The following is a 19,134-nucleotide window of genomic DNA, read 5'->3' on the forward strand; positions in this document are numbered from 1 at the left end:
TCAGCATGGCTTACGAGCCCAATCCTGAACTGGTACCTATTGACCTCTTAGCCTCATTTCTTCCATTTCTCCTACTGGAACTTACTCTCCACATCAAGCTACTGTCAGGCCATGGCCTTCTTTTACCTAGGCCTTTGCCCTGTTCTTTTATTTGCCTGAATTAGTGCCCTATTTTCCCCTTACCTGGATGAGTACTACTTGCCCTCGAACTCTCCACTTAGACACAGCTCCTCAGGAAACTTCTGCTGATTCCGCAGGCTCATGTGAGGTGCCCACTCCACAGCTTCCTGTAGCCCTCTGGACTTCCCGACCATAAAACCCAACAAGCTATTTTGAAATTGAATTTTCTTCCTCAGTAGAATTTAAGTTATTTGAAGGTTAGGATGTCTTATCCCACTGTCTTATATGGTACCTGGCATATCATAGGAGCTTGAGAAATAATTTTTGGATGAAATAAATTAAAAAATGAATGCTGACTATGACAGGAAAAAAACTACACTTGAAAATGAAGCTGTCAAGTAGAATTAACTAGCACAAACTGAAATTTCAAAGCAAACAACAAATTAAAGCCAATGATATTTTTTACTTTATACTTTAGGTGCTGAATTAGATGTGCTAACATTACACAGATGCACACCAGTCATGGTAGTGCTGAAGTTTTAATTATATAGCAAAATACGCCTTTTATTTTAATTTATGTTAAATTAGGTCTTCCGTAACTTCTGGCTGAATACATCAGAATTGATTTCATTGTGTCTCCTATCTTCTTGTTTCTTCAAAATTTTATTGAATTTATATTTTCTTTTTTTCAAAGGGGCTTATACTTGGACAATTTTCTCCCATAGGAACACATAGTAGTGTATTAACTCTGAAAAAAGTTTTAAAAAGTATTTGATTTTCCATTCATGCTTAAACAATAGCTTGACCAGACTTGGAATCTAAAGTTTATATTTATTTGCTCTCCATATCCTGTACACATTGCTACATTTCCTTGTGGCATTTAAAGTTGTAAATGAGATCGTTAACGTGAATCTAATTCTTGTTTCTTTTGTGCAGTTTCTTTCTTTCTCCCTGGAAGCTTATTTAAGATTTTCTCATTAACTCTGCAACTCAGAAATTTCACTAGGAGTAGTCAAAACATGCCAACCCAATACTTAGAAGCTATTTGTGTTCTAAAGGATTAAGCCATTCTCTAGCTCAGAAAAATTTTCTTCACTTCTCCTCCATCTCCTCTCCTCTTTCCTTCTGGAACTCCTTATTAAATGGATATTAGGGTTTTTCCTTCTGTCACTGGCATCCCTTAACGTCCACTTTCTTGTTTTGATCAATTAGGAAATTCAAGTATTTTCTTTGTTTACTCATTCAGTTCTCCATTGTGAGGAAACTCTCAGTTTGGTCTTTTAAATTACTAATATCGTTTCCCACAGCATTAATTCCATTCATTTGTCCCTCTCCTTCTCTTAGAGATAGTTATGACATTCTTTTTTCTTTTTTCATTTATAAGAACTCTTTCTTGTTTTCAATAACTCCTTTTTCATAGTGGTCTGTTCTTGTTGTGGGGAAAGTGGCAATGTCCTCTTGTGAATGAAGTGTGATGCCAGGTTTCAAAGTGCTGATAGCTTTTTTTTTTCTTTTTTTGAAGATCAATTCAGTCTCATCTGCTTTATATAGACCAAGACTTCCCTAAAGATTTAAGACTTACAGAAAACTTGCCTGATTTTCAGCTCTACTATTTTCCTTATTTGTGTATTTCTTCTGTCATTGTCTGGCATTTTGTAATTGGATTTTGTAAATCCACCACTTTGAACCAGAAATCCTCATAGTGCATATTGAGGTAAAACCTACCATATTATCATGGGTTTGCAGTAAAAGTTACAAAGAAAGATTATCCTATTCTGCACCCACATGGCATTATTTAAAATTTGAGTTTTAACCTGACCAGTGTAGAGACCCACCTTTACACACAGCTGTCTGAATTCCGACATTCCATTTACCAGAAGTGGTACATCTCAGCACTCTGACTCCAGATAAAGTGAACCCTTGGCGGCAACTTACGTAGCAGATCATCCCAAATTTGGCTGGCTGCTTGCCACAGTTGTGAGGGGATATGATCACGTCTTTGGGTGTCTGAAAGGTGGAGCAGTGGCGCTCTACAGTAGAGAAATGAGAGAGAATGTTATTCATGTTCCCACAAATTGGAAATGCCATGGATTATTTTTACGCAAGAAAAATACAATTACTCTGCCTTGGAATTTACATAAATTGCTAAATGATAACTATATATGACATTGAACATGTCATGTATTGTAAATAACACTAACCTATACCTCCTTAGTTATCTTTTGCTATTTTTACCAGTGCTTCAAAACTTTTAAAAACTTCTGGTATTTTAATCAACATTGATTATGATTTTTATCATTTGCTTGGAGCACATTCATTTGGTTTGCAGAATATTATGTTATGGCTTAGGAGTGGAAAGTAGTAAATTGAATTCCTTATTTCATGGATTAAGTGATATATTCAGCAATCTTTATGAGCTTTTTGGTGCTATTTTTAAGCAAGTGTATGATGAGAAAAGTTTCCAATAGCCTTCCTAAAAGCACTGTGTTATATTAAGGGCCTTGACCTTGATGCTATATTTAGCACAGAAAAAGAATAGCAGATGAATTAGGCAGAATGCAGATAGAATGGAAAGTCAAGGCCAGGACTTAATACAGGGAGTGTATGTGAGGCAGGCAGTGCCTGCACACACCCAATGCACAGTTGTTTTGTGTAGAAGAGAATCTGCTGGCAGCATTACTCACATCCTTAGTCTGTATTTTCCATATTATTGGAGTAACTGAATAAATAGCTAACATTTATTCAGTACTTACTATGTCCCAGGCGTTATTCTAAGCACTTTCATGTATTGACTTATTTAATCATATGCTGTAAGAAGTATTCCAACTTACAAATGAAAACTGAGCACACCAGTAACTTCCCTAAGGTCACTGCACAAGTAAATGGCAAAATCCATGTGCTCCTAAACACCCCACTATCATACTTCCTCCGTGAAATAATTTCTTTCTAAACTGCGCAGCAGGAAAAGCCATTCTTTTCCTGAGAAATGTTTGTCTATTTATTTCTGTAGTGTGAACTGCATGCCTGTCCAGACCTCCTAGTCACTTTGATCAACAGGAAAATCAAAGCTAAATTTATGGTTCAAATATAATGACAATGTGGGACTCACTATCCTTTTTTTAGGGCTGGCTCTATATAAAGTAAGAAAATAATTTTTTTGGCTATCAAAGCTGTTGAAGTTTTTTTTTTTTTTTAGCTTGTTTATGGTACTTTCGGTGAACATGTCTTTAACTTATATAAAGTCTAATCTACTGAGTTTTAACAGTATTTCCATTGCTTTTATACTTAGTAAGTTCTGAGATTAGTTAGCATTCACTTACATGTGTTAAATATATTCTCTTCTAGATTTTATGCTTTTATCTTTTACCTATGAAGAATTTATTTTGGTGTTCAGTGTAAATTAAAAACATACAGAAAACTTTATTATGTTTTGTATTTAGCAAGGAGCTAGTCACTTTTCCCTTATAATCAGCTGAATAAATCATTTTCCCCTCAATTGACCTGTGATGCTTCCTTAATTATAATCTGTATCGCAGTCCTTGCATATTGTTAATCTTTGCAGATTAAAAAAGATTTAAAAACCTGGTAGAGCTATTTTCTGTTTACTATTCCTATTACTCTTCTTTTTCAAACTGATTTTAGTGGTTTTTGACTATAATATTTTTCTAGGTGAACCCTAGAATCACTACCTAATTCCAAAATGTCAAAAAAGAAAATCTCTTTTAGGCTATTGAATGAGTTTGCATTTTACATATGTGTATATGTATTTATTTTTACATGTATGTAAAAGTTAAATTCTTTATGTATATATGAAATATATTACATTCATATATATGTAATATTTCCATTATATATATATATGTAACACATATATATGTAATATATTAGTTCTTTCCTTACGTAAATTTGGAAAGGACTTAACATAAATATATATGTATTTATATTAATATAAATATGTAAAAATTATGAATTATAATACATAAATGATATATAAATATAAATAATTTATATATAAATACATAATTTGGAAATAACACTTTGATAATATTTTATATAAGTATTAAAATGTTCTTTTCATCTTTCAGTAACATTTTTCTGGTTTGCTTAATACAGGTTCCACACATTTCTATTTAAGGTTTTTCTGACATATTTTATATTTTCCATAGATCCTTTGAATGTCATATTTTACCATATGTTCTGTTCATCACTGTATATAGGAAAGCTGTTTAATATTTTTTTGAAATCTCTCCTGGCAGATATATTTGGTATGCTTATGGCTTTAATGCACTCTCACCGATTAGTAGATTCACTCTTTTTTGTGGGGGGTAGACTTGTAGTGTCCAAATGATGATGATTTTGAATCCCAATATCTCTAATCTCATAATTTCTTGCAAGACTAAAGCTTAGAGAATGGTACTAAACAACGTGAGCATATTTTTCTTCTTCTAGATTTGATAAGATTATCTATACTGTCTCTCCGTAAGTGGCTGCAGATTTCAGATCGACATTTTTTATTAAGTGAATTATATCAATATGAGTTTTTAAAAATTTTTACTGAAAATGTGTTTTAGATGATAATGAATTTTTATCTTCTAAGCAACCATACAATTTCTTCCAATATGCTATAATGAAGTAATTTATTATATTGATAGATTACTTAATTTTAACTTCTTTCTTCAATCCTAGAATAAACTCTACTTGTTTTGGCAGACTATTCTTTTTTCAATATGGGTTGTTAGTATGTTTGCTTTTATAGTTATACATAAGGTTGGTCTATAACTTTCTATCTCTTTTTGGTAATGATTGTCAGGTTGACAAATAATTATAGTTCAAGAATATGAATTGGCTGGTTTTCCATTATTTGGGCCAAACTATATGGTATGGAAATTTCTTAGAAAAATTTTATTTTTGAATTTTTCTTGCTTATATTTTAAATTATATTTTATTACTTTATTTAAAGTTTTGCTTCTTGACTATTCTACTGCATCCCTTCTCCCTTTATAGTTCTTTTGCATTTACTTAATCAATGACTGTTATATCCTTCTTTCAATTTTCCTTGCAGTTGTTTTTTTCCTTAACTTTTCAGTTGAATGTTCAGTTATTTTTATTTGTTCTTGTTTAATAATAAAGCAATTTTTAAGATTCACTGGTTCCTAATTTTGTCCTTCCATCAAGAAGGTAAATGTAAAACATGTCTAACAAAGCAACAGAATTATGTGGCATTTGCCTTTTTAAAAAAATCCATCCAAATTGGCTTCAATTAAAACTAAGAAAAAAAGCATGGTCATTTGAAGGTATAAACTTCTGTGAATTAGAATATAGAATTCACTGTAGAAGTTCCTTTACTAGTGGAGAGGAGTAAGACAACACATTTGTTTTTGCATCTGTAACACCTGCACCTGTACATGGGGATGTGTATTTATTACACTCATTCCCAGCTAGTGTTGAGTTCTAGGTCTTCAGAGAATACTGGAGAAATCAGAGCAGAGGAAATGAATCACCCGAGGCATTACACCTTTTAGAAACTTACCTGTACACCGTGGTTCTGGCCCATCCCACTGGCTGTTTTCTTGACAAGTAAGCTTATCATTGCCTTCTAGTCTGTACCCTTCATCACAGGCAACAAAACATGTTGTCTTATAGAACATGTCCCTTGTAGAACAGCTGATGCGGCCATGTTTGGGCTGGCGGAGACGAGGGCATGTTCTCACTATATAAAATGAAAACAATTCGATAACATTTTACTAAATAAGAATAAAAATAATAATTGTAAGTTTAGTAATGCCTGCACATTGGAAGCAAGATGATTTTCTTTTCTTAAAATGGCAAATGATACATAATACACCGCCATCTTTTGAGTTCTTATGGTACGATTGAAAGTTCATATTTTATCAAATGCACTGCCCAAATAACATCACTGCATGCAGTCCTCTGCCCATAGGTGGGAAACTTAACCCATCTAAAGGGCCTGACCCTACATGGAAGATGGTAACTACAGATTGGAGGTGACTACAAAAGGGAGGCACCTGACGCTCTTAGCTGGGCCTTTCCTGTGATTTTTTTTCAGGCTACATTCCAACAAAAGGAAGAAATCTTTTCCAGGACAGAGGTTTTACGTTCATGATCAGCTTGGTTCATAGACCTCATGGTCATATGCTAGGCCTACTAATAGTGCTAGCCTTTGCAAAATGCCCAGCTTCTGCAACCTTCAGTTCCATTATTCTACTGTCCAACCCAACTCTTTTTCTTCTACCTTTTTCACTTCTCCTTCCCACATATATTCCTGGCAATCATAGTTCATGATGCTAATCTTGACTTATGCATTGATATCAGTTTATTTTTGCTGCTGTGGTAGAGACTTATAGTTGCCTACCCAGTAGCAATTCTTGCCAGTTTTATCAAGCATAATAATATGACCAGCTAGAAGATTACAACTCTCTACCTCAACTAATAAGATATAGCTCATATTCAGGAGGACTTCTCAGAAAGCTTTTCGAAGAGGGCTGTCTCAATTGAGAGAGTACTTCTTTCCCTTCCCTGCTTCCCTCTCCTTTTCTTCCACAATACAGACATGAGGAATGGTAGCCCAGCATACTAAAGTATAAGTATATGATACTATGGGAATGTATCATGCGCCATGATGGTAAAACAAAAAGCATAGGAAATCTGGGTCTCTGATGACAGTGGAGCTATTACACACTCTTTGGATCACCTAGTCCTGTCCTTCTAGTTGAAAGAAAATGAACCCTCAATTGGCATAAGACATTGTTATTTGGGTCCATGATAGTAGCTATACACAATTTCTAATTCCTTCTGCCCAATATCCACAACCTTTCCCTTTGTTAAATTTTTAGGGAAAGCTCTTTCCCCTCTCTTGTTTCATTGGATGTATGTGTGCTCCAAATGTGCTCAGGGTTAAAGCATATACCTAGCAGCACATTTCCCTGGCCAGAGAAGTGAGCAGGTACAACTGGTTACATGGTTTTCTTCACCTTCTTTGAATTCACCATAAGAAAGCAGTAGGAAGGATATTCACTAAACTATGAGTGCTGAAAATGCCCCTACACCTCAGCCAGCCTCAACATCACCATCAGAAAAGGTGCCATCAGGTATCCAGAGAAACCTGCATTTCTGCAGTTCTGCCATCTTTGAGTCTCTGTCCTCAACAGTACATCAGAGAAGCTACAGGAGAGCACTCACACCACTCCAGCCTCTGCAGATCCCCAAACGATGTCTGTGCTCTGAGTTTTCCTAGTAAGAGTCCCAAACTTCCCATTGAAACCCAAAAATGTGTGTTAGAGTCCATTTCCATTAATTCAATCATGCCCTATTCCTGTTGATGGCAATCTCTTAGAAAGCCCAAGGCTCCCTAGTCATCCCTCATCCATGAGGCTTATCCACATACAGCTATGATCCAAATCTATCCCACAGACCCTTGCACCTGCCCTCTGGAATAATGATCAGTTTCAGTAAATCCCCTCATACCCTAAACTTCCTTTTGAGCTACTTCTCCTACACTTGATTACCCTAATGAAAATTGTGTTGTCCCTATAATAGGGATTGGAGGTGAAGAAGTATCTCTGTAGCCCCTTATTATCTTCCCAGATCATTCTCTCTCCTTCCTTCCTAAAAACTTCCAGCTCCTTTGAAGTATATTATATATCCAACATCCTTTAAATTCTCTCTCTCTCTCCCTCCCCCACCCCACACACCCCTTAATGATTTCCATATCTATGTAAATGATCATTCGAGCATCCTGGAGTCATATTCCTGACCTCTTATTTTCTAACAATCATGTCCTTCACCTTATCTCAGTTCCTATGATTGCCATGTCCTCTAGACCTCGATCTCACCAATCCAAGTTTCCTAGTCTCTGACAATCATCTCTTACCTTCCTGGATCGCTCCTTCAAGTGCTTCAACTTCATCAGTTTCCACACCCTACAGGAGCCTTTGATCTATCATGTTCTGTTTCTCCTCTTTATAGAAAACCATCTAGAAAGAGCTTATAATCTTGTCCTACACTTCTTTTCCCCCAGTTCTTAGATTTTCTCCATTCAGGGATTCCAAGCAGGGGAAGGAGGGAGGAACGTAAAGGAGAAAAGAAAAGCTGTGAAGAAGGGAGGGGAGAAGAAAGGAAAGAAAAAAAGAGGGGAAACATAGGTGGAGGAGAGGAAGAGGAGTGGAGAAGAGGAAGAGCAGGGCAAGGGAAGGGGAAGTCAGAGTAGGAAGAGAGGATAGAGTAGGGGGAGGGGAAGAATAAACAGAGAACAAGAAAGAGGAAGATGGGGAAGCTGTCAAGACCGATGGAAAATGCACTCTCTCTGTCAGAAGGCATGCACATTCATCATGAACAGAGACTGGAGAGGAAAAGAGAGTCAGTGCCTGTTGAATACGCCAAAAGATGGGAACATATATTCATCTTGATAGATTATAGATAGAATTCTACAAGCACTGGGCATCATAGTACAAAAGATAGAAATAACCCCTACAAAAGAATAAAGTTCCATTTCCTCTCAGAGAGCACTTGTAACAATCTCTAAAGATTTTTGAAGAAAACATTTGGGACTCAAGAATTTTGTTGAGACTCCAGGTGGGATACATTTTTTCTTCTCCTACTTTTCTGCATTCGCCAATTGTTCATACCATGCATGTATTTATTTATGTTGAAGACAACCTTAAAATAACAGGAAAGGAAGCTGAGGGTAAAATGTTCAAGTGTGAATTCAACTGAAGTCATCATTGGAATTTATTCCACAGGAACCCATTCAAATTATATTAATCAGCAGATCATAAATATTGTGTGCATTGAATAAAAGTTTAGGATCAATTACTCCTTAGAAAAAATGCAAGAGTTAGATCAAAGATTAAATCATAAACTCTAGCCTCTTTTATCCCTGGAATGGTTTGGACCAAAGTCAAGTGTTAATAAAAAATGAACAGAAACACTTTGCCTTCCATGTTTTAATTTTTCCTGAATGCGCCCATTACGCAAATAGAATATTCCTTGTGTCTATCAAGTGCATGGAAACATCTTGTCTTCTGCATTTTAACTTTCACTGAGTGTGTCCTTCATGTGTATGTAGCACAATGCTAAGTGTGAGGTGGGATTAAAAGGTGAGTCAGATAAATTCTGATGTATAAATTCTACAAAACCATATTAAAGAATGTTTGGCTTCAACAAATTGCCGAGATGACTTTACATTTCTTAATCTGAGACAAAATGGATTTATTACTGATAATAAATTAGAGTTGATGCCTCATACAACTGCAAATTATACTGCTTCTCAAATGTTGGTTTTAAAAAACTTCCGTTGCTCCCCAGTGAAAACAAAGCATATGCAATAATTTCTATATAGTCCTTAAATATTTTATACTCTTTTTCGCTCCAAAATGACTACTTAATACCTTTTTAATTCTTTAAGGAACACACTCCTTAAAGAATTTTCAACTTATTTTTTTTCATTTCAACAAGCCAAAAAATCCTAATAGTTATTGACTTACATTTATGTTAACACAATCCCTAAATATTTATTTGGTCTTTGTAGAAAACAGCAAGAGAACAGTCTACTTGAGGTAGACAATGTAAGAAGCTACTCTGGTTCCCATTTTAAAGACTAATCAGATTTTTTTCCCCAGACAGATGCTTCCTGTTAGTTTCCAAATTGTGATAGTATCTATTACTGAAAATAAAATAAATCTGATGTTAAATGTAAGGTTCTCATTGGTTGAATCTTTCTTCTCAGGTTTAGTTAGTTAAGACTGAGAAACCACAAAATAATCCTTTCCTGTTTAGAAAGAAATGCAGAATTCAGATGCAACTGAAAATGAGTGTAAGTGCTTTAAGAAGAGTACACAGGAGAAATGAGAATCGGGATTACCAATTACTAGTCAACATCCACAAAAACATTAACAATGTAACACGACATTTGTAAAAGGCTTTAGATTTTATGCAAGTCTTCCATTTCTGCCTCAATCTTGCAAATATTCTTGAGAAAGTATAATATAACAAAAATTATTCACTGTTCCTATAATTAAATCTGTAAAAATATACTATTTCTCCATACTAGACACCAGGAAACAGAAATTAATTCCTACCCAATTGGCATATTTCACTGAATCCCCATTGTAAGACACAGCATTCTTTTATGTGCCACTAATAAAGAAACAATAATGCCAAGTAAAGGGTTTGCTGCCACTGATTTTAAGATGCATCTCCATTTTAGCGATGTTAAAATGTTTTAAAAATGTATTTCAGATTTAGTGAAATATAGTATGTGTTTCATAGAACAGTATCTCAAGTAACTAAATTCATTAAGCATTAGTGGAAGTGTAAGGGCCTGGGTAGACATCTTCATTCAGTACAACTGGTAGGTTAGTAGCAGCTTTGGTGGTGAAGTTGAATTGTAGCATCTCTCCTTATTCTGTTTTAAATTGTTTTATCTATACTGGAATTGCAATTGAAATTACATAAAAGGGAACAAGCATGCTTTTTTTGTAAGGGTCTCATTCTGTCACCCAGGCTGGAGTGCAGTTGTGCAATGATGGCTCACTGCAGCCTCCAACTCCTGTGTTCAAGAGATCCTCCTGCCTCAGCCTCCTAAGAAGCTGGGATTACAAGCTTGTGCCACCACACTCATGCATGCTTTTTAATATAAAGTGACAGAAGCAGGTCATCAATGTAGATACTGTATTTATCAATGTACATCAATGTATACATTTATCAATATGTATATTTGTTACATTCAAGTTTTCATTCATTCACTAAAGGGATCATCAATGATTGAAGGGCAAAAATACATTCTGTGCTCATAATGAATTCAGTTTAGCAGAGTGGGTAGACAAGTTAATTACAAATAAAGGTGTAGTGCTTTGTATTGTGACAAGTTAGTTAACATTGGGAAACATGTTTCCCAGAATCCCTTTACTGTGGTTCCAAGTTAGGGTTGATCAAAAAAGGAACTTGCACTTATTTTTGGAAGGCAGAAGTGAGGAAGGGGACATTTTCATCAGAGTCAGTGATAGAAAAATGCAGCAATGCCCAGGGGGTTCCAGCTTGGCCTTGCTTGCCGCCATTCCACATCCCCACTACTGGGCCTATGACCAGTGGTAGCCCCATGTTCATTGCAGGGTTCTTGGCTTCAGAGCCACAGGGGCTGCACCGAGGTAAAGCTTCTCTTAGACCTTCTATGAGTTACTCCTTAGCGATTCCACTTCAAAAGCTGGGCAGGCTTGGTTTCTCAAGTTGACTTGTCAGGAACTCCTCTGGTCCTCCCATTTGTCTTCTATTTCCAAGCTTCTTCTAAAATTGTGTAAGGTCCATTTCCTGAAATAAATCCCTCATCCCATAACATGCATGGTGACTGTGCTTCCTTGATGGACCCTGACACCATAGCGTAAGAAACATAACAAGGGGTGGGGGCAGGTCTGCAGATGCATGGGCCGAGGTCACCCCATTCAGGTGGAGGAGGTTGGTGACAGTGGAGGGTTGAGAGGACCCAGAGCAAAGGCAGGACCAGGCTGTGGGGGCAGCCTGTGAAGGGCCAGCTTCCTGAGAGAGCATGGCTATTTCTTACAGCTTTAGGGTCAGATGCAAAGCTTCATTATGGAGGGTGGAGGCTCAAGAGGCAGGGGCCAGACCTTATCCTGAAAGGGCAGTCTCCTCTGATTTTCTCACTCCTCTTTGGAAGGCTACCGAGCAGCAAGTTAAAATGTAATATTTCCCACCCTCTACCATAAGGTATTTGGAAGAAGGGGTAAAGATTTTACACAGATCTTAAAACTATTGACTTCACAAAAATATATTTTACAGGTTTTTAAGCATTCATTTTTTCAGTAATCATATGTGGCTTTTTACCATTTGAGACTGCATGACTGAAAATGTCTTTCCTTTGCCTTCACACATGAACAGTAGCTTGTCTGAGTTTAGAAATCGAGGGTCTATTCTCTTCCCTCAGAATCCTGGCAACATGGTCTTATTTTCTAACATTGAGAATGGCCAACAAAGGGGCCTAAGGCTGATATGATTCTTTCTCTTTGGTAAGTAATGTTGTTTCCAACTATGAAATGGACACAGTTTTCTATTTTTCTAGGGCATTCGGAAAATTTACTAAGATTATTTCCAGACATAAATCTGTTTTTAATATTTTTTTCTGGCACTTACTAAATGATTTTAAACTGATTTAAATATTCACAATCCAAGATTTGGGTTGTGAATATTTTCAAAATGTCAACTCGGGGATGTATCCTTAGATCTTCTTCTTTTTTTTTAGGCTGGAGTGCAGTGGCATAGTCTCGGCTCACTGCAACCTCCGCCTCCTGGGTTCAAGCAACTCTCCTGCCTCAGCCTCCCAAGTAGCTGGGATTATAGGCGCACACCACCACACCTCCCAGGTAGCTGGGATTATAGGCACACACCACCATGCCTCCCAGGTAGCTGGGATTATAGGCACACACCACCACACCCAGCTAATTTTTGTATTTTTAGTAGAGGCAGGGTTTTACCATGTTGGCCAGGATGGTCTCGATCTTATGACCTCGTATCTGCCCGCTTCGGCCTCCCAAAGTGCTGGAATTTCAGGTGTGAGCCACCATGCCGGGCCTATCCTTAAATCTTCTACTGGTGCCTCCTCCATTCCATTCTCTATCTGGTTTCCTAATATGAAAAAAGTCTATTTCCTGTGACTATTCTCATGTTACTTTATTCTTTCACATTTTTATCTCTGGATTTTATTGATTGACTTTCAAATGAATTCCTTGAGTTGGTTTTCTAATTTATTAATTAAACTTTTAACTAGGTCCATTCATTGTGTCAGTAACCTTTTTTTTCCTTCTAATAAATATTTTTGCTCTCACATTTCTTTCATTGCTTGGAATCCTGGCCTTATTTTAGCAACGTAGTTGCCTTTGAATCTTAGATATTCCATTTTTCTTTCTTTTCTGTCAGGTCTCTTTAGTTCAATCTACTAATTCTCTTCAGTTTTCCTTGTCTTTTGAGGATACCATGTAGGCCAATTTACATTTATTGATGAGTTCAGTATTGGTACCTAATAAATTGTTACCAACACGGATGTCTCCTGGGATTCACACATGATCTTGAAGTCAAGAATAGGTGGTTTTTCCCTCATGAATATGGATGCCAAGAAAAGACCAGAAGACAGAACTACTTATCTCAATCCAGTGGTCCAGCTGATGTGTAGGGTTTTGGAGCAGTCAAATCCTCAGCCAAGTGTTCTGCCAAAAAAATGACTAGGGGATGTAGTGGGAGTGAGGTTACCAGATTTAGCAAAACACAAACCAACAAAACAGGACATTCAGTTAAATTTAAATTTCAGAAAAGCAACAAATAAATTTTTAGTATAAATAGGTTCCAAATCTTGCAGGAGACCTACATATACTAAAATATTGTGTGTTTATCGAAAATTCAAATTTAATTGGCATCCTGTGTTTCATCTGGCAACCTTAGGTAGGGAGCAGATAATGTCTCGAGAAGCTTTATGGGCAGGGATTCTGGTAGTGGCCCTGAAGTCCCTTGACTTGCCCCCTCTTACCTTTTCTTAAATATCCTCCCCTTCCAACCCTACTTGTAAACCTTAGGAAGTTGGTTCTGTGGGAGTTGTAAGAAGCAGGAAAGTAGGTCCTGGAGATGGAAAGTGGAGGCAGATTGAGGCATTATTTCATTATTATTATTATTGCTTTTCTGTATTTGACATGGGAGCCTCAGCTTCTATTGGTGGTGCCAACTTTCCATTGACCTGGGTAGACTCCTTGGGCTCTCACTTTGGAAATTCTCTACTTTGTGTAACAGGTCATCTTGCCCAAGTGAAGGCTGGAGATTACAAGTTGGCTAACTGCTTCTATTGCAGGATATTTGTGTGATTCCTTAAACCCTGCAATTCCAGGAGGCATCAAAGTTTCCACTCTGATTATTCTAAACTCTCCTTTACACCATGTCTTGGAGGCTTGAAATTTGAGGTTTGGGGTTACCTGTCCATTTACTTCCCAGGCAAACTTTTTTTGGCTTGTTCATAAAAGGGATATAAAAGGCATAGTTTACAATTATGTGGTCAATTGAACTTGGTAGTTTCAATTTCAAATTTCTTATAATTTTTTTCTTTCTGTAGTGTGTGGTCTATGAAATCTAAAAAGAAATGAAGAATGGACTGGTTCACTGGAGTTTAAATCAAAGAAATCAAGAAAGACAATGAATCAACAACGTAAATTGGCAGTCTGTATACCTCTGCAGTAGCTCTCTGAACCGGACCACAAGCCGCTGGGTAGACACAAGAGGATGCTGCTTCCCACAAGGTCAAATCCAGGGTGACATCGGACCCCGCAGGCTGCATTGAAGTGGTTGTTGCAAGTGTTTTGGATGAAGTAACCGTTTTCAGGAGGCTTCAGGGCAGGGCAGTGGACAACTTACATTTACAAAAATAAAATAAAAAAGCCAAATTAGCCTTCTGTCTATGACATATCCTGTTTTTTTTTTTTTATTTTTTTATTTTTTGTTCAAGGGGGCATTTATGCATATGTGTCAATTGCCTATAGCATTTCCATTTACTGCATTTGGATTTTCAAGTACATATTTGGAAGAAGAACCCTTATATCTGATTCCTATTAGGTACTAACTTCTGATTAAATTTTAAACACAAACTAAATATTATTTTTTAAGCTTTAAAAAATTTTACTTTGATATCTACATGGATATGAGATATTATACTTCCAGAACTTTACATATCATTAGATACTTCCCTCTTGACTAAGGTAGAACAAAATAAAGAACAAATAAAGTTAGCAAAGTATATGTGCTACAAACCTTAAGAGCCACAGCTTCCTGTGTGTGGTATACACAAATTAAATATTTTTAATTTTTGATATGAATAATATTGAGACTCTTTACTTACAAAATATATTATTTCAAAGATAAATGTGACTATCACCAGGGCCAAAATGGGCTCATTTTTATTCAAATTTATAGTTAAAATTGTAGTTTTTCTTTTTTTGATTCATTTTAAATGTTTTCCAAGTGCTAAGCCTTCCTGATTTCAAGGTGATGTTATTCCTAGCATCTTAGTTCCCCTTTCTCTGGAGCAGGATAGGGATGTGCTCCATGATAAGAATGTTATAAAAGCAAATCATCCCCCCAAAATATATGATTAGAGAAAAGAACATTAAAGATCATTCTAAATGACTTGGATGCAGATACAAGCCCCATTTCTCTCAGAAAAATCGGCTTTTATATTTCCCATCTTCCAACAGTGGGAGACTCACGTTCACAGGTCTGGCCAGATGCTCTATATCCCTCTCTGCAGACACAGTCTTCAGGGGATGTGCTTCCAGGTGGAGAGGTATGATTTTCATCAGGACATGGAATGCAAGTGCTGATTCCTCCTGGTGAACCTTCAGGTTTGTATGTCCCTGACGGGCAAGCTGTGGGCAGACAAGCCAGAGAAGTGCATGTTATGTGGCATATCAGCTGGTAATTAACAAAATGTTTGAAATTAACAAGGGAGAGATACCCAAACAACAGCTTTCCATAAAAATAGTAATATAGGCTGGGTGTGGTGGCTCACGCCTGTAATCCTTGCACTTTGGGAGACTGAGGTGGATGGATCACCTGAGGTCAGGAGTTTGAGACTAACCTGTAAAAAAAAAAAATTGCTGGGCATGGTAGCATGCACCTATAATCCTAGCTACTCAGGAGGCTGGCAGGAGAACCACGTGTATCCAGGAGGTGGAGGTTGCAGTGAGCTGAGATTGTACCACTGCACTCCAGCCTGGGCAACAAGAGCAAACTCTGTCTCAACGGCAACAACAACAGCAAGAAAATGAAAAAGAAATGGCAATATAATTTCAAGCAAAGAGAGAAACCAACTTTTTTTTTTAAAAGAACGATGTCATTTGTTATTTGCAAGGTATGAAGTGGCCTCTTGTGTCCCACAATTAGTTTCAAATACAACACAACTTGGAATGAAATATCTGGGCTGATTTGTAGGGAAGTTCAAAATAGCAATGTATATTAAGTCACTAGGAGGAATCAATGATCCTCAACAGATAAACAACCTTGATAAGGATGATGTCCCCTACAGCCCATCTGCCTCATCCTATGCAGTTCACCTCTACCACTAAATCCCAGCCCTTCTTGTAGCAAAGGAGAATAACTGCAGATATGCAAAAAGCACTTAGCCCATTGTTTCTGTGCAAAGACCTTGAGAAAGGATGAAGAGAAAGTGTAGGGCTTGAAGGACATAATCCAACTGACAGGAACTAGGCCCTTTGAAAAAAAAAAAAGAACTAAAGACCCTGCTCTTCCCAGGCTCAGGGAAAAAAAGATTAAAAGCAGAATCTAATTAACCTTGCTTCAAATCTCTCCTCTGCATAGACAATGTAGCTTTGAATTTGTAACTTAATCCCTCTGGACTTAGGCATCTGTAAAATAATTTAAATTTCAGAAATTTAATAACAGAGAAATTGTGGAATCAATAGACTTGCAGTGCTCTGTTAAGCCAATTAAATGTGGTACAGTCCCAGGGTGCATTTTATTATTAAAGAACAGTTGCAACCAAGCAATGTGCATTTATGTGGGGATATTTTATCACTTATTGGAAATAAAGAGTGAATTTAATCCTGTTGATAAGATACAAACCTAAAATAAGCTAGATATACAAGTTAAAAATAATTGAATGTACAAAGATATGTTAGATATTTGAAATTGGCTGGACACACCCATAATCCTAGCACTTTGGGAAGCTAAGGCAGGTGGATCACTTTGAGTTCAGGAGTTCAAGACTGGCCTGGGCAACATGACAAAACTCCATCTCTATAAAAAATGTAAAAATTAGCCAGGTAGAATGGCATGTGCCTGTAGTCTCAGCTACTTGGCAGGCTAAGGCTGGAGGATAGCTTGAGCCTGGGAGGTGGAGGTTGTGGTGAGTTGAGATCAAGCCACGACACTTCAGCTTGGGCTACAGAGCAAGAACCTGTCTAAAAAAATAAATAAATAAATAAACAATAAAATAAATATGTGAAATTATCTTGATGAGGCGAACAAATTACTGTGTTAAGGAGGAATAGAAAATACACAAAAAGCTCTAATACATAAAAAATATGAACACTTCAATAGAACAATTCACAAGGAACAAGAACTGGAAATGTACTAAGGAAAAATTGTAGCCAACAATCCTAGGATAAACTGTTTATCTTCAATGATATTTAAAAATGTGAATTAATGGCTACCTTTAAATGTGGCAATTTTTAAAAAATGTGGCAAAATTTTAAAAGTATGTGAATGCCTAGTGCCAGCAGCCTGTGGGCAAATAGGCTCTCTTCTGTTCTGTTGAGGGCATGGCAAACTTTCTGTAGGGCAACCTGAGGGTAGACACCAAAAGCTTCAAATGCTCTTTAACTACAGCATTTCGCTTCCAAGAATTTTTCCCAAGTCATATTAGCAAGTAAGCAAAATATATGCATAAATGTGATTTATTATTGCACAGCATAGGAGATAACACAAACATCTAGAGACGGGGGTTTGTTAAAGTCTTACGATACATCCATCCAGTGAATTCTTAGCCAGAAAAATACAAATCTTGACATAAAAAATCATTCAAATTATGTAGTTAAGTGTTTTTAAAGCATATTTCAAAAAACCATATGTGTTGTATGATTCTATTTTGCTTATAAATACATATTTAATATATGAGACTTGAAGGAAATGATCCTTATGATTATACAAGGTACATATTCATGGTAGAATTATCAGGCTTTCAGGCTTGTTCATTTTTGCTGATCTACATTTTCTAGTTTTGTTACAATGAATAGGTATTATGTGGGTGAAACCGAAAGTACTTTGGGAGGCCAAGGCAGGAGGATCACCTGAGGTCAGGAATTCAAGACCAGCCTGGCCAACATGGTGAAACCCCATCTCTACTAAAAATACAAAAATTAGCTGGGTGTGGTGGTACACACCTGTAATCTCAACTACTCGGGGGGCTGAGACCGGAGAATCGCTTGAACCTGGGAGACGGAACTTGCAGTGAGCCAAGATCATGCCACTGCAATCCAGCCTGGGCAGCAGAGTGAGACTCCATCTCAAAGAAAAAAAAAAAAGGCAGACGAAGTTATATATAAAATAGAGTGTTGTCTCAAATCATACATTTTGTTTTGCTGTTTGTTTGTTTGGGGACACCATCTTGCTCTTATATAGGCTGGGCTCAAACTCTCAAACCTCCCACCTCAGCCTCCCTAATAGCTAGGACTACAGATACATGCCACCATGTCTAGCTTTAAATCATGGATTCCATTTCATGGTTATTGGCTCTCTGACCTTGGAGATCACTTTGACTTTTCTCTATCTCCTTCAATATCTAAATAAAACATATGTTCTTTGGCTCTTATTCCCTGAAAATCTTCTACGTTACTTTTATCTTAGGTGTGACCTCATCATCTCTCTTCTGGTTTTTACAGCATCCTCCTTACTAGTCCTTCTGCCTTACCTCTACTCTTCAAACCATTTGAGATGTTGCAATCTGAACATTGTTCAAAACTATAAATTCAGTCAAATCATTTTCTAACTAAAAACTGTACCAACCGATAAGCCCCTCTCTCTTTAGCCTAGAATATAAAGACATCATTATCTGTCTATAACCTTGTTCCTCTACAGCTGCAACGAACCAGCGCATATCATATGCTGGTTAGAACCTACTTCAGGATCAAATAGTGCCTAGTTTTGTCTTATTCCCTTCCCCCAACTCCCATCATGTTTTTGGGGAATTTCAGCAATTTACTTCATTACTCTGTGACTCCGTTTCTTCATATATAATAGGAGTAGTACTTCCCTTGTATATTTTTTATGGTTAGGATTCACTGGAATCATGTGAGTAAAGCAACAATGCCTGGCATGTTCTTGGCATTTGGGAAATGTTAGAATAATGTCCCCAACCCTTCATTTTCTCAACCATAAAAGAGATAATTATACTTCTTTTATAGATTTGTTGTGCCAGATGGATGCTCTGGTGCT

At 36.9% G+C, this 19,134-nt stretch overlaps 1 protein-coding gene across 2 annotated transcripts in view; it reads right to left on the reverse strand.

Annotated features, from left to right (window-relative positions):
• The window catches only part of SVEP1 (sushi, von Willebrand factor type A, EGF and pentraxin domain containing 1), a 210,257-nt gene that overhangs the window by 129,809 nt on the left and 61,314 nt on the right, over positions 1–19,134 (reverse strand). For both annotated transcript variants that reach the window (XM_035254401.3, XM_035254412.3), the window contains exons 4-7: positions 15,390–15,548; positions 14,357–14,536; positions 5,651–5,830; positions 1,956–2,150 (exon numbers count right to left, since the gene is read on the reverse strand). In XM_035254401.3, coding sequence (XP_035110292.3) covers positions 1,956–2,150; positions 5,651–5,830; positions 14,357–14,536; positions 15,390–15,548 — 714 coding nt within the window. The remainder of the gene's footprint in view (positions 1–1,955; positions 2,151–5,650; positions 5,831–14,356; positions 14,537–15,389; positions 15,549–19,134) is intronic.

This window comes from Callithrix jacchus, chromosome 1 (assembly GCF_049354715.1).
Source record: "Callithrix jacchus isolate 240 chromosome 1, calJac240_pri, whole genome shotgun sequence".
In the NCBI taxonomy this organism is placed as follows: Eukaryota; Metazoa; Chordata; class Mammalia; order Primates; family Cebidae; genus Callithrix; species Callithrix jacchus.